This window comes from Rhineura floridana, chromosome 2 (assembly GCF_030035675.1).
Source record: "Rhineura floridana isolate rRhiFlo1 chromosome 2, rRhiFlo1.hap2, whole genome shotgun sequence".
In the NCBI taxonomy this organism is placed as follows: domain Eukaryota; kingdom Metazoa; phylum Chordata; class Lepidosauria; order Squamata; family Rhineuridae; genus Rhineura; species Rhineura floridana.
The window spans coordinates 95690616-95705631 of NC_084481.1; the positions used below are offsets into that span (position 1 = coordinate 95690616).

At 48.2% G+C, this 15016-nt stretch overlaps 1 protein-coding gene across 2 annotated transcripts in view; it reads right to left on the reverse strand.

The window, feature by feature from the left end:
- Positions 1 to 14572, reverse strand: part of ANKRD13D (ankyrin repeat domain 13D) — a 44689-nt gene extending 30117 nt beyond the window's left edge. The window contains exons 1-12 of one of the 2 annotated variants that reach the window (XM_061609547.1): positions 13987 to 14572; positions 9940 to 10075; positions 8990 to 9114; positions 8248 to 8293; positions 7378 to 7521; positions 7069 to 7258; positions 6273 to 6339; positions 6048 to 6129; positions 2585 to 2646; positions 2253 to 2383; positions 1521 to 1678; positions 210 to 368 (exon numbers count right to left, since the gene is read on the reverse strand). In XM_061609547.1, the coding sequence (XP_061465531.1) occupies positions 210 to 368; positions 1521 to 1678; positions 2253 to 2383; positions 2585 to 2646; positions 6048 to 6129; positions 6273 to 6339; positions 7069 to 7258; positions 7378 to 7521; positions 8248 to 8293; positions 8990 to 9114; positions 9940 to 10075; positions 13987 to 14076 (1390 nt within the window). In that variant the 5' untranslated portion in view covers positions 14077 to 14572. The remainder of the gene's footprint in view (positions 1 to 209; positions 369 to 1520; positions 1679 to 2252; positions 2384 to 2584; positions 2647 to 6047; positions 6130 to 6272; positions 6340 to 7068; positions 7259 to 7377; positions 7522 to 8247; positions 8294 to 8989; positions 9115 to 9939; positions 10076 to 13986) is intronic. The other variant, XM_061609546.1, reaches the window with a different exon arrangement.
- Positions 14573 to 15016: the final 444 nt, after the last annotated feature.

The following is a 15016-nucleotide window of genomic DNA, read 5'->3' on the forward strand; positions in this document are numbered from 1 at the left end:
CCTTCCATAGGGAAGCAGTGTTGTCCTTTTTTTTTTACCCTTTCATGTCTCCTTTCTACCCTTTTGCCACCCAGCGTTGCAATACATCCTAGCAGCCATTGCCCCATAAAACCTCCTACCTACCTCTCCCAGCTGCCCAAACTCTCTTCTTTCTCTCCACCTTCTCCCTCCTCAAAGATTTAGATTAGTGAATCTAAATCTGCCCCTACCTTTGGTGTTGTTGGCTGCCTCTGCCCCAGCACTCAGCTCCTCGGTGCTCCCTGGGGTGTGGGTGGGAGTACAGATCCGCACTGAACTCAGCGGCTCATCACAACCACACAAGTTACTAAAAGTGATCCGGGCATTCAGCACGTGGAAGAGGGGGATTTCTGAGAATGAAAGGAAACATATAAAGAGAGAGGAATGGGGGATGAAAGGATGGGGACAGGCAAATTTCCATTTTCAGGCTTCGCATTCTTTTCCCGCATGACCTCCTCCTTTATCCTTTTCCCTAAAAAAGGCTGAAGCCCCCTTCAGACTGGGTTTTCTTTTGCAGGTGTATTTTGCAACATGTCATTGACGCAATAATAGTGCATTAGGGGTGGATTTCTACTGGACTGTCCGCACATCATTCTGCTTCATTAGTTTCTCTGTAGTGCTTCTTCATTGTTTACATTATTGCCATTTGGAGGCACACTCTTACGCTATAGCGCAACAAAGGTGCCTGTATGTTTCCGAGCTCGATTCAAGGTGCTGGTTTTAACCTATAAAGTCTTACCCAGCTTAGGACCACAATACCTGATGGACCGCCTCTCCCGACATGAAACCTCCCGTACACTATGCTTAACATCTAAGGCCCTCCTCCGGGTGCCAACTTGGAGGGAAGCTGGGAGGATGGCAACAAGGGAAAGGGCCTTCTCAGTGGTGGCCCCCAAATTATGGAATGATCTCTTTCACGAGGTGTGCCTGGCGCCTTTATCTTTTTGGCGCCAGGTCAAGACTTTCCTCTTCTCCCAGGCATTTTAGCATGTTTTTAAATTGTTTTTAATTGTTTTTAATTTTTTTTATGTTTTAAAATTTGTATATTTGTTTTTATTGTTTTTAATTGCTGTAAACCGCCCAGAGAGCTTCGGCTATGGAGCGGTATATAAATGAAATAAATAAATAAATAAATAAATAAAGGTGGAACTCTCCCCCCCCCCCGAATATCTGTGGTATGAAAAGTTACAGGAATTCAGCAGGACGTTACAGAATATGCACCAGCTGGAAATATCCATCCAAATTTTTTTGCAGGTACAAACAATATTGAAAGGATTGTGTATAACTGCGACAAATCCATCATGAGCACAAATCATCATGAATGCATAACAAAAAGCATGTCTGGAGGGGCTTGGACAATCCCCCAGCTTTATTCTTTGTCTTGCTTTTGCTACCTGCCTCTCTTGATCTGTCTCCAGTCAGTTTGTCTCCTAGTCCCACACTACAATGGCTAGCACCCTCTCTCCCTCCCTTCTCTCAGCCAGCCATGCTTTCCATCTCACCAATTTTGACGGGGAAGCCAGGAGGTAACTTGAGGGTGATGAAGTCACGCAGCTTGGCAAAGTGGGCGTTGCTGATAGCCATCAGATCAATGATGGGTGTCACCTGCTCCACCAGGGAGAGGGGATGGTCCTCGCAGAGCCACAGAGTGGCCTTGAACCTGTCACAGGAGGAGCACGTCAGACTTCCCAGAAATCCATCCACTTCTTCTGCCCCTTTGCACAGAGAGGCCAGGCAGGCAAAGGGAGGGAGATCCGTGAAGGGCCGAGCCAGCAACCAGCCGAAAATGAAAGTGGTAATTGTTTATTGCAGCCCAACGCGTTTTGGGTATCAAAAAACCTTCTGTCAAGGGTCATCTTGTGCAAGTAACAAGCTGCTATCTCACTGGTTTTTTGATACCCAAAATGCATCGGGCTGCAATAAACAATCACCACTTTCATTTTCGGCTGGTTGCTGGCTCGGCACTTCAAGGGCCTCCCTCTCTTTGCCTGCGGTGTATCTGGGGTGCCTCCCTCTTCGCTTTCCCGCAGAGAGGCCAGACCTTCATGGGTGAGCATCTGCCGGGCTGCGCTTTTATGTTCCCATCTTTTGTTTCTTACATCTCTCTGAAAAAGCCCTGTCCTGCAGAGAGTGCCTTTCCTAAGAGTCACACACCAACTACTGCATCCTGCCGTCTTCTCCTGTTTCTGCCCGACCCACCCGACCCAATCCATGCTGCATGCCTGCCACCTCACCTCTGCACCTTGCTGGACATCTCAATAGGGCGACCAATATTGCGGGACTCCAAGTTGAAGTTGGGGTCAAAGTATTCCTCAGGGGTAATAGATGTTGGGTTGGTTGGGCTGGCTGACTGTAGCACAGGGGCCTGCAAAAGCGGGGAGCAAGGTCTGGATTCTGGCAGTAACTAGAAGGCCAACTCTCTGCACCCAGACAACCCCTCCTCCCTGCTCTGGTATATCCCCCTTGTGAGCCGCTGCTTCTCCTCCTCATTTACCCCCAGGCTTTGTGTGGCTGGGTCAGCATCCTCTTTCCCCATATATCAATGGTATCTGACCTTGTCACTCACCCCATTCTGGGCGGCATGCTGTTGGGCGATTCCCAGAAAGGATTGGAACGGAGTCTTGGAACCTGTAAGGCAAAGAGAGGACGTCCAAGAGAATGCCTCTTTCCCCCTCCCCCATTTGTTACCTTGTTTTTATTTTATGTAACTGAAGCAGTTCAAGCCCACCTTTCCATGCTAATGTTCAAGGCGGCTACAACATAAGAATCAAGGGGGGGGGACCTCTGGCCCATGGGCCAATCTTGGCCTGCCAACGGGGTCCAATCTGGCCCATGAGACCATTTTCCCCAGTCCACACCCACTCGCTCATCAGCTCCTGCTCTTTTGGGCCATTGTAGTGGGAGAGGACAACCTGCAGGGGTGGGAGGGGTATCTGTCTCCATCTCCTGGCCAGGAATTTGGCCAGTGGCATTCAGAACTTGTTGGCCCTAATGAGACTCCTGTCTCTGCTGGTACTAGCCAGCAGGTGGGAAACAGGTGGCATTATTCTAAAGAGCTGCCTTCTCCCACATTAACCTGCCCACCAATTGAGATCTTTCCCTGTACAAGCCTGCCTCCTGAGGTCAGATGGCTGGTGACTGAAGAAAGGACCTTTTCTGTGGCAGTGCCCAAGTGATGGGCACTCTCTCCCAAGGCATGTTTGCCCAGTGCCATTTTAATGAATTCTAATTATTAACATGCAAATACAAATACTGGCCTTACTTGCATGGAATGCTAAGCCAAACCATGGGAAACAGTGAATGAGCAAGTGTGCAGGCACACAGGGCAAAAATCATGGCCACTGTGCTCCTCCTCCCCAGATCCTGCTACTGCCATGCTACCAGGAGCTCAGCCATGGTTTGGCTTAGCATTATGTGCCAACCCAGGCTCAAGATTTGTTTTCCCCAAACAAACCACAAACAGTCAGCCAAGAACAAATCTTGGCTAGTTCGTTTTTGTTTGGCGTGAGACAAACGACAAGCCCGGCTTCACACATAACGCTAAGCCAAGCCACAGTTCAGGTCCCAGTAGCACAGCTGCAGCAGGATCAGGGAGGGATGAAGTGACATAAGAGCATAAGAACATAAGAAGAGCCTGCTGGATCAGGCCAGTGGCCCATCTAGTCCAGCATCCTGTTCTCACAGTAGCCAACCAGGTGCCTGGGGGAAGCCCGCAAGCAGGACCCGAGTATAAGAACACTCTCCCCTCCTGAGGCTTCCGGCAACTGGTTTTCAGAAGCATGCTGCCTCTGACTAGGGTGGCACAGCACAGCCATCACGGCTAGTAGCCATTGATAGCCCTGTCCTCCATGAATTTGTCTAATCTTCTTTTAAAGCCGTCCACGCTGGTGGCCATTACTGCATCTTGTGGGAGCAAATTCCATAGTTTAACTATGCGCTGAGTAAAGAAGTACTTCCTTTTGTCTGTCCTGAATCTTCCAACATTCAGCTTCTTTGAATGTCCACGAGTTCTAGTATTATGAGAGAGGGAGAAGAACTTTTCTCTATCCACTTTCTCAATGCCATGCATAATTTTATACACTTCTATCATGTCTCCTCTGACCCGCCTTTTCTCTAAACTAAAAAGCCCCAAATGCTGCAACCTTTCCTCGTAAGGGAGTCGCTCCATCCCCTTGATCATTCTGGTTGCCCTCTTCTGAACCTTTTCCAACTCTAGAATATCCTTTTTGAGATGAGGCGACCAGAACTGTACACAGTATTCCAAATGTGGCCGCACCATAGATTTATACAACGGCATTATGATATCGGCTGTTTTATTTTCAATACCTTTCCTAATAATCGCTAGCATGGAATTTGCCTTTTTCACAGCTGCCGCACACTGGGTCGACATTTTCATCGTGCTGTCCACTACAACCCCGAGGTCTCTCTCCTGGTCGGTCACCGCCAGTTCAGACCCCATGAGTGTATATGTGAAATTAAGATTTTTTGCTCCAATATGCATAATTTTACACTTGTTTATATTGAATTGCATTTGCCATTTTTCTGCCCATTCACTCAGTTTGGAGAGGTCTTTTTGGAGCTCTTCGCAATCCCTTTTTGTTTTAACAACCCTGAACAATTTAGTGTCATCAGCAAACTTGGCCACTTCACTGCTCACTCCTAATTCTAGGTCATTAATGAACAAGTTGAAAAGTACAGGTCCCAATACCGATCCTTGAGGGACTCCACTTTCTACAGCCCTCCATTGGGAGAACTGTCCATTTATTCCTACTCTCTGCTTTCTGCTTCTTAACCAATTCCTTATCCACAAGAGGACCTCTCCTCTTATTCCATGACTGCTAAGCTTCCTCAGAAGCCTTTGGTGAGGTACCTTGTCAAACGCTTTTTGAAAGTCTAAGTACACTATGTCCACTGGATCACCTCTATCTATATGCTTGTTGACACTCTCAAAGAATTCTAATAGGTTACTGAGACAGGACTTTCCCTTGCAGAAGCCATGCTGGCTCTGCTTCAGCAAGGCTTGTTCTTCTATGTGCTTAGTTAATCTAGCTTTAATAATACTTTTTACCAGTTTTCCAGGGACAGAAGTTAAGCTAACTGGCCTGTAATTTCCGGGATCCCCTCTGGATCCCTTTTTGAAGATTGGCGTTACATTTGTCACTTTCCAGTCCTCAGGCACGGAGGAGGACCCGAGGGACAAGTTACATATTTTAGTTAGCAGATCAGCAATTTCACATTTGAGTTCTTTGAGAACTCTTGGGTGGATGCCATCCGGGCCCGGTGATTTGTCAGTTTTTATATTGTCCATTAAGCTTAGAACTTCCTCTCTTGTTACCACTATTTGTCTCAGTTCCTCAGAATCCCTTCCTGCAAATGTTAGTTCAGGTTCAGGGATCTGCCCTATATCTTCCACTGTGAAGACAGATGCAAAGAATTCATTTAGCTTCTCTGCAATCTCCTTATCGTTCTTTAGTACACCTTTGACTCCCTTATCATCCAAGGGTCCAATTGTCTCCCTAGATGGTCTCCTGCTTTGAATGTATTTATAGAATTTTTTGTTGTTGGTTTTTATGTTCTTAGCAATGTGCTCCTCGAATTCTTTTTTAGCATCCCTTATTGTCTTCTTGCATTTCTTTTGCCAGAGTTTGTGTTCTTTTTTATTTTCTTCATCTGTTTTTGACATCTGTTTTTGCTCTGTACACCTACACCTCTGGTCGTTCACGCTAAACCATGGGTTTGGCTTAGCGTTATATGCCAAGCAAACCAATCTGTAGTCTATCCTGGTGCCATTTTTTCTCTTTCAACTCTAAAGTGGAGTCTGTAAATGGGAAGGGCTTATTTTTTATCAAGACTAACGAGGACAAGTCACCTGAGGTCAAAGGGCAGCAACTGCCAAATAGCGAGCCCAACATACTAGTGGGTGGAATTCTTGGGAGTGTAAGGGTGAAAGACTCATTTGTAGCACAAGGGGTCATTGGTTGAGTCAACACAGTGAATCAGAACCGGAGGTGGTTCAGGTATGCTTTTACCTTTGTTACGTGTTTTGTCCTGGTCTGACAGGTGCTCAGTACGGGTTTTGGTGACAAGCTCCACATTGCTGGCACTGTAAACCTAGAGAAGAGCAAAGGCCATTGGTATCACCTGATCCCATCCAATACAGCCCTGCTTCCTTGAATCAGTTAGCTAAACCTTGCTGCAAGGAGCCTGAGCCTTATGCACACGAAGAACGGGTGCAGAATGGACAAGAGTTGTACCTTAGCTTCATAGCCACTGATGTTTTCCATTTTCTCAGAGCGCCAGCCCCAGATACCAGACTTGTTCCTGCAGAGAAGAAAGGCCTTATGTCAAGCATGATAAAAATCCTGTTTCAGAGTTAAGATGCCCCTGCCACTCTTCCAGCCTAAAGATAGCAATCTCTTCAAATGCCCCTTTCTCAGACACACACCCCTATACCTATTGAGCTTCACCTACTCCAACCCTGCCCTTGAAAGACAGAGATTAGGGAGCTGAAAGTGGAGGTCTGTGGGCCAAATCTTCTCCCCTGAGGGGAGATGCCTGACCTCCCAGTTTCTAAACAAAAGGCAAAGGAGGGGTGTTGAGATGTAGCATTTGCAATAATAGGACTGCAGACCATTTCGGCAATAGAGGTTAGGGCCTTGGTCCAGCTGTCCTCTGGTAAAGACAGTTCCTGCTCAAGGACCTCGACAGACTTCCTCCTTCCCAGCCTTAGTCTCATGGGCCTCATCAAATACCATAAGAAGAGCCCTACTGGATCAGCTCAATGGTCCACCTAGCCTAGCATTCTGTTTCCCACAGTGGCCAACCAGATGCCTCTGGGAAACCCACAGGCATTAGGACATGAGCCTTCTCTTGCTGTTGTCCCCTAGCGAATTATAGTCAGGAGGATGCTGCTGCCTCTGATCTTGGAGGTAGCCCACAGCCACCAGGGTTACCAACCACTGATAGTACCAGCACATGGCCCACGTGGACCTAGAGCCTACCCTTCCCCCTGCCACAGCTTTTATGGCTTCAACTCATCACACAGCTCACCGTTCAAAGGCAATGTTCTTGGTATCCAAGTGGGTGGAGACGATGGGCGAAGTGAGCCGGCTGGCCACGTGCTCCTCAGAAGGCTGCATGGCAGCCAGCATCAGCTCAGGCTCATGCAAGGCTAGTGACAAAGTTTCAGTGTACACAACCTGTTTATCGTGGTCGACCTCCATCACCACAGCATTCTCATCTGGCCAGTAGTGGAAGGAGAAGAAAGGGTGGAAGAGCAACACAGAAAAAGCAGTCAGTATCGCAGCCCCAAATCTCACTAAGCAAACGCCAATCTCCCCAGGAAAGGGACAAGCTGACCTTCGCCTTTAAAGATGTAGCTGCGGCGGCCCCGCTGCCAGGTCATGTGCTCAAAGCCCAGTAAAGTAGTGTCAACCCGCAAGTTTTCACCACGCTTCCACACCCGGTACACATCGCTTGGGCATATTTTGGAGACCAAGGGCACTGGTGATGGAGAGGAAGCAGAGGGAGGGGGAACGTCACTGACTTATTTGCCATATTTGTACTGCTCCCCCAAGAACATAGGAAGCCGCCGTACAGTGAGTCAGACCGCTGGTCCATCTAGCCCAGTACTGTCTATACTGACTAGCAGCAGCTCTCTAGGGTTTCAGATTGGGGACCTTTCCCAGCTCTAGCTGGAGATGCCAGGGCTTGAACCTGGGACCTTCTGCATGCAAAGCAGGTACTCTACCACTGAGCCATGGCCCTTCGCAGAGGCATTTCAGCCTCTGTGAGGAAGGTCAAGCTGGAAGATTGCAATATGCGCAAGGGTACCCAATGAGTTTCACTGCTGAGAGGTGCTCCTTCCCCATCTGCCTGGGATCATCTCATTCCTTCAGAGGGTCACGCCTCCAATCTCTGGAGCATGACCATGACGCCATATGTCAAACACACCCACTGTGCAGACTGCTCCTTAATGAAGCCACTGTACTGATTGCAGAGTAAAGAGAATGCATCCTTCTTCCTCAAAATGCAGTCCAGGTTCTTGTGCTATGCTAGTTATTTGCAACTGGCAGTTGGTGGGTCAGATCTGATCTGAGGAGGGAAAAGCAGTCAGCTCTTCTTCTGCTCTTAAATAAGTCTTCCTGCCCCAGGCCAAACTTTCCTGTCACCTGTGCTAGCTTTTGTGGACCTCTCCCCATCACTCCTAGAAGCAAAGCGCCGACTTACCCCAGCTGGTAAATTCCCACTTCATCTCTACGTAGAAATCGGGAGCCTGAGGAGATGGAAAACCAAAGTGAGGAGACAGAGCTGCACAAGGGAGAGAAGGGGCAACAGGAACAGTTAATCCCTATTCTCTGAAGGGAATACGTTTTGCTATGACTGTAATCCTATTAGAGTCACACTTTGCCAATGGGAGTTCAATTAGACTTAGCAACTGCGAGCTAGAAAACCCAAGAGTGTTTTCAAGCATCCCAGGGGGTTTAAAGGACAGGGTTCACTTTTCTAAGATTCACAATCACTACTACTTCTGTCATCCTGCAAGTATGCTTACAATGCATCATCTTCCAAGCCTCTTTGCAAGGCATTATGGGACGGACAATACTGTTTCCCTTCCTGAGGTATGTATTAGAAGAACATAGGGATAGTTAAACTGCAATGGTTCTGTGCCCACACATGGTACATAACTGAAGAATTTAAGGCTGATGCTCTCTGGGAGAAGAATCCAGTAAGGTTTTTTTTAAAAAAAATGCAAAAACAAACAAAGCTTTAGAAAGAAAAAAAGGAAATTCTGATAGGATTCAGGGAGATAACACCTTTGTCAGGATTTCTCTGCCAAGATTTCACTGCCAAGAAATCCACTGCCAAGATTTCTGACAAGAGTTCAGGATGGGCATCTTTGTAATAAGACCTGTAGAAACTGAAAAAACACACAGGGACTGGAAGTTGGCTAGAAGATGACAGTACATACTCTGCGTAGTTTGTTGAGCAATTCTGGGATGCCGCCTAGGCGCTGCGTGGCACGCTCGTAATCGCGATACTGAAGCACCAGCTGCACCATCTCTGGGTCCCCTGTGCTTACGGCCTCCTGCAGGACTAGAGGGACAGAGGCACAGAGGAATTATTAATATCTGGCTTCTTGGCCCCACTTCCTGCGCCCCTCATGTCCCCGTCTCTAAGTCCAGGTGAGTTTCTCCTCAATCCTCATTCCCAACCACTAGGAGCAGGCAGCCTATTGATCTGCCAGAAGGACATTACTGACTGCCAAGGGCACAGGTGTCATGCTAATCAGTGCTCAAGTCCCAGTGAAACGTCTGCCATCCTAGGCAGGCGAAGCAAGGCTCTGGGAACCCAAGTCAGAAAGATGAAGAGAGATGCCTTAAACAAATCTGCGGGGAAGAATGAAGCATACAGTTCTGTCTTAAAAGCAGATAGTTGTATTGTTCCAATAATGGCCAAAGCAACAGACCCTTGTCTTCAGGCGTGTTGCTGACTCCTCACAACCACAGCTTTGATGTCTTAGATCTTTCATTTCTCTTCAACTTTCACAACAACCCCTTCCATTCCTGCTCTCCCCCTTGCCTAGGGTACAAGGAGCTGTTTTATTATGAATGACTCTTCTTGAGCCCAGTATTAGGCAGCAGCTCTTCTAGGTCTCAAGCAAAGGTATCTCACAGTCATGCAACCCGGCATTTTTTAAATCAGGGATGAGAAACATATGGCCCTCCAGATGGTGTTGGGCTCCATCTCCCATCTGCCCCAGCCAGCACGGCCAATGGTCAGGGGATGATATGGGAGTTGTAGTCCAGCCACATCTGGAGGGCTACATGTTCCTTACTGCTACTATAAATGGAAATGCCAGGAATTGACCCTGCAACCTTCTACGTGCAGTGCATGCTCTCGACCACTAAGCCTCCATACCTGTCCAGCCATTGGCATTCTCCTGGCCCACACTGGCATTGTGTTGCAACAGCACCCGGGCAGACTCCAGGTTCCCCAGGCACACAGCCAGCTCCAGGGGTGTTCGGCCTCGTGGGTCCAACATTTCAATATCATGCTGCAAAGAGATCCCAAATTAATGATATAAATGGGCATTCCTTTGCAGGAGAAGCAAGGATGAGGCTTAATTTGGGCTGGGGCTCATTCCTGGAATCAGTTTTCAGTGCTAGGATTCAGCCCTGTGAATTAGAATGTTAATGCCATTGCACTAATATCTCTAGCAAAAGATGACCATTCACCCACAGCTTGTCCCCAGATGCTGTTGTTCCTGTTTTACAAGGACATCCAGGACACTAGGATAGAATTCACATATTCTATAGAATGATCCGACCCAAGGGACAGTAATGTATCAAATCCACCGGCTAGAACAGAAGAGCCAGCCTCATCGCTTAATCTAAGCTAGGACATAACGATATTGGGGCCCAGAATCTATTTCGAAAGCCTATATAGGGCTGCAGAGCTGAAGGGGAGTGCACTCTGGCTTCTGCCATCAGAGGGAAAAAAGGGTCACTGGAAGGCTGCAAACCATCACCACCTGCCTCACATTCTTCCTGGTACAGCAAGGAGGAGACTAGCCTAGCTCCATCCATTGGCCAAAGCAGTAGGCTGCAAGGAACTCACCTTCACACCACACACACCCTGTGAAAGAATGCTCAGCTCCAACTGCCAGTTGTCCTGGGACTGCAGAATCAAAGGGGGAAAGTCTGACCCTCTTGTCCCATCTGTCAGTCAAAGGAACACGAACCACCAATTGTTATTCGTTCTGACCTGACCTGGGTATAAATCCCCTCTTATAGCTCACCGCTTTCTGCTGGCTTTGAAGAACTGATCTCTCTCCTCTAGCTTTTCCTTTCACTCCTCTTTCCTTGCATAGCGTTTCTTTAAACCTGAAGGCAGAGTCTGACTCCCTTTTGGGAGGGGGCTTTGGGAGACAACAATTGTTTGAAAAGCAGGATTAAAAATGGAATTAAGTAAGTAAAGCAATGGCAATGCTGCTTTGTTCCAAGATGCAATTAGAGGTGGCCATTCACAGTAAATGTCTCCATCCCCACATGATGGAACGGGATAGGACTAGCCCTGCCATATTGTGAAACTATCTGGCTTGATTTTTACTTGTAAGAAGGACGCACAAGTGCTATAGTAGGTGGGTAAACAGCCTCGGAATTAAAAAGAAAGAAAATAAACGGGGGGGAAATTAAGAAAGATACATTTTGGGGGGACAGATAATCAAAATGGCTTCGAGCAGGGAGCCATGGGCTTTGTGTGGATGGCATGGACACCTTCCATATGCTGAGGTAGTGCAATTGCTACTAACATTGGGGCCTGGATCATGGCTTTCACAGCCGTTTACCAGCAATTCACCCACAATGGGAGTGCTTGTTACAGATGAGTCTGGTTGGTTCAGTCTTAGTTCCAGAATCCTCCTAACATAACTACATTACCTAGAACAGCCCAGAGCCTCTTGTATCCTACATAAGCTGGGCCTATTTTCACTGTGCTTGGAAATTAGCTGGCCACAAGAGTATATTTGACCACAGGCAGAGTATCATGCCCTGTACCACCAAGTTAAGTCTTGTCCAGGTAGTTGAGCATCATGTACGGATGACTGGTGCCTACAGAAAGTCAAGCCCTGGGCTCCTGCCGGGAGGAAGGGCGGGATATAAATCAAAGAATAAATAAATAAAAGATGCTACAAGTCTCACCCTACCTGCCAAGCCACCCCCTTGGCTTCACCCACCCAAAGCTCCTTCTACTTGCCCTAAGGCAACTCTGCCTCTGAAACCCATGGTAATTCAATGGAACCTTCATATTCAGAAACAATTCGTCTCTGAATGTTAGTTGCTGGAGATGAGTAACAGAGGAACGCTGTTGCCCTCTGATCTTGACTGTAAAATTTCCAGAGATATTTGTCTGACCACTGCTGAAAACAGAGTGCTAGACTAGATGGAGACACCTGACTTCTCCAAGACTACAAACTATGAGAACAAGGCAAAGGTGAGGTATGAGCTCCGAACACCAAACCATTTCTTTGACTTCATATTTGCCACTACAACATCCATTTTACAGAAGGCAAACTAGCGAGGCTGGGAGACAAGCAAGTGACCTAAACTGAATACAAGGCAGAACCCCAACCCCGCCCCAAATCATTTTCCCTTCCAAAAACCTGTCCATAATAAATAACATTTGCTGAGATGCCATGGTGTGCCATACTCTAAATTGTTCCTCTCCCACCTTCCCAGACTTCCCATGTTTTTTCAGAGACAAGAGAAAAGCCAGTTCAGACAGCCTCATAAACCAACACTTTTCCACACAGTGCATAATTAACTCATGGAATTTACTATTGCAAGGTATGTTGGTAGCCACTAGTTTAGATAAGCTGCAGAAAGGATTCGACAAATTCACGGAGGACAGGTCTGTCAACACCTACTAGCCACAATAGCGAAGCTAAATGGAGCCTCCATGTTCAGAGGCAGTATACCTCTGAGTATCAGATGCTAGAAACAACCAACAGGAGAAGGCCATCACCTTAATGCCATACTTAATGAGCTTCCAGAAGTATCTGGCTGACAAGATTCCCCTCAAATTCCTTTATTTTTGAGACCTCCCCAAAATTCATCCCCCTAGATATCCCAATGAATTCCTTCTCTTTCCAAAATAATCCCCATTTTCTCATCACCATCAAGTATCTCCACTACTATCTTCTTTAAGCCATGCCACCTGATCGGCATTTCTCTCCATTCCGAATCAGCTGCCAGGCTGACCTCTCCCTGTCAGTCTTCTCTCATACCAGCATTCTAATGGCTCCATGCTCTTGGTTCCAACTCCAGGCGGGTGAGCAAAGTCCCGCCATTCAAAATGGGCAGTTGTCCAACCAGCAGGCACCCACCTAGACCCCCTTGCCTCCACTGTACCCCTCTATCACCTTCTTCTAGTACAGGTACCTATCCACTCCTCAGTTGTAGTCTATCGGGGCAGGAATGAAGGAAACCCTGATAATCTATTTTTTTGGTCTTGGTGCAACAGTATACTAGAGCTTGCACCAGCTTGGAGGCTCAAATAATAATTTTTTTTTCAACAAAGAGATCATGCCAGTTATATTCATGAATATTGATTTTTAAGGATTATTTTGCCTCTCCCCTCCCTTTCTTTTCCGAAATGGTGGTTACCAGCATAATAAATAAGAAGCCACCACTTGAGGTAGGAAAAAGTAGGCCTCAAGAAGAGAGGATGTTAAGGGACTTAGTATCATAGTACCCTCCAGAACCAACTGAGTGTGAATCCTTGGCATGGCTAGTCCTCCTGTGCCCAAATCTGGTTTAGGGATGCTAGGGGGTATAAGATGTAGGAGCAGTGAATAGTGGGATTCCAAGCAGATGGCCTCAAAGGAAGACGGCTGTTGTCTTTGAAGCTTCAACTGCCAAGTCTGATGAGGAATTATGAGGTTGGGGATTCCCAGCCCAAAAGAATCATCATGATACTCATCTGTCTATAGAACTGTTCTCTAGCCACTAGTTCAGCTGGGGTGAGGAAGGTGGAGTTGTGGTTTTATGGTACAGGAGAAGGTGTAGAATTGGGATCAGGAGCATTGTGAGGCTGAGGAAAATAATGATGATGCCATTTCCACTGGGGTCAAAAGATCACCCTTGGGCAGTTTTCACACCTCTGTGTGTGTGGGGGGGGGGAGAGAGAGAGAGAGTAGGGAATTCACTGGAAGAGGGGGTTAGAAGCAGCCATCTCAGGTTTAATGGCAGTATCTGGCCCTTGATCATTTCCCTCTCCAGTGATAGCAGAGGAAGCTAAGGGTTGGGACCATCTTAGAAAGAACCCACATCACATCCCCCTCCCCCTCTCCAACTCCGACTGTAAGGGGCTATAGGGAGAACCGGAATGAAGGGAGAGAAAAGGAGTTAGTTCTGGGTGTGTATGCATATGTGTGAGTCTGGGGGAAATAGATGGACTCCCCCGTACCTGTCCCTTGCGCAGCTCGGTGTCCAGCGCCTGGTGCCGGTTGTGCCAGACGAGCAGGTGCAGGGGGAAGGCGTCTGTGATGCGGGCCATCCCGTCACCATGTCCCCGGACTCGGCCGGGTCTGTGCTCCGATCCTTCTCTGCTCGAGGCCTTTCCGGGTGGCGGTAGTGGTTTCCCTCCTGCTTGTCTCTTCGCTGGGCCCCGCTGCGACGGTGGTGGCGGCGGCAGATGATGCGCTCCCCGGAGGAGAGGCAGGCAAAGAGGGAGGGGCGCACGCGCGGCCTGGCCGGGGTTCGCTGCGACTCCCGGGGCCAACCCAGAGCCAGAGAGCAGCGGGACTGGGAAGAAGGGGCGGGGTTGGGGAGTGCAGGGAGGAGACAGCGACACGGGCGCGGAAACCTGGACGAGGCACTTTTCCGGCCTCGATCTCAGCTCCAGCCCACGCGAGAGGGCCACACTCTGGGGGTTAGGACAGGCAACACCCCTTGCGTCACCAAGCAGCAGGAGGGATCAGAGCGGCGGAGGAGCCGGCAGCCTTCCTTATGAGATGTCAGTGGCAGCTGGGGGTGGCAAAATTGTCCGGAGGCGCCCATGGCCTCCTTTTGGTTCTCAGTCTCCAGAAGGGCTGGCATAAGAGAGAGTGGGCTATTGGGCTGGCTTGGTTCCGCATACTTGTTTGCTGCGGGCGGGCGGTAGGCTTAGGCTGCAGTCTTATTTATTCCATTTATATCCCGCCCTTTCTCCCGAAGGAGGCCAGGCCCAGGGGGCACTTAAATCCACTACCCCGAGAGCACGCCTTGTTAAACTCCGCGGAATTTACGTCTGAGTAGATACTGAGTAGAGTCGTGTATTATTAGACCCTGTTTCTAGTGGCATCTTTTATTATTCGTTTAGGGAAAGAATTACCCGGGAAGGGGTCGTGGGTGGCTTCTGGTTAGCGACAAGTTCTAACCTGAAGCTTCATTTGACCGTTGGCTTAGCTTCCGATGCTATTTGCCTTGCCAGCGCTCAGCTTTGAAGCAAGTGATTA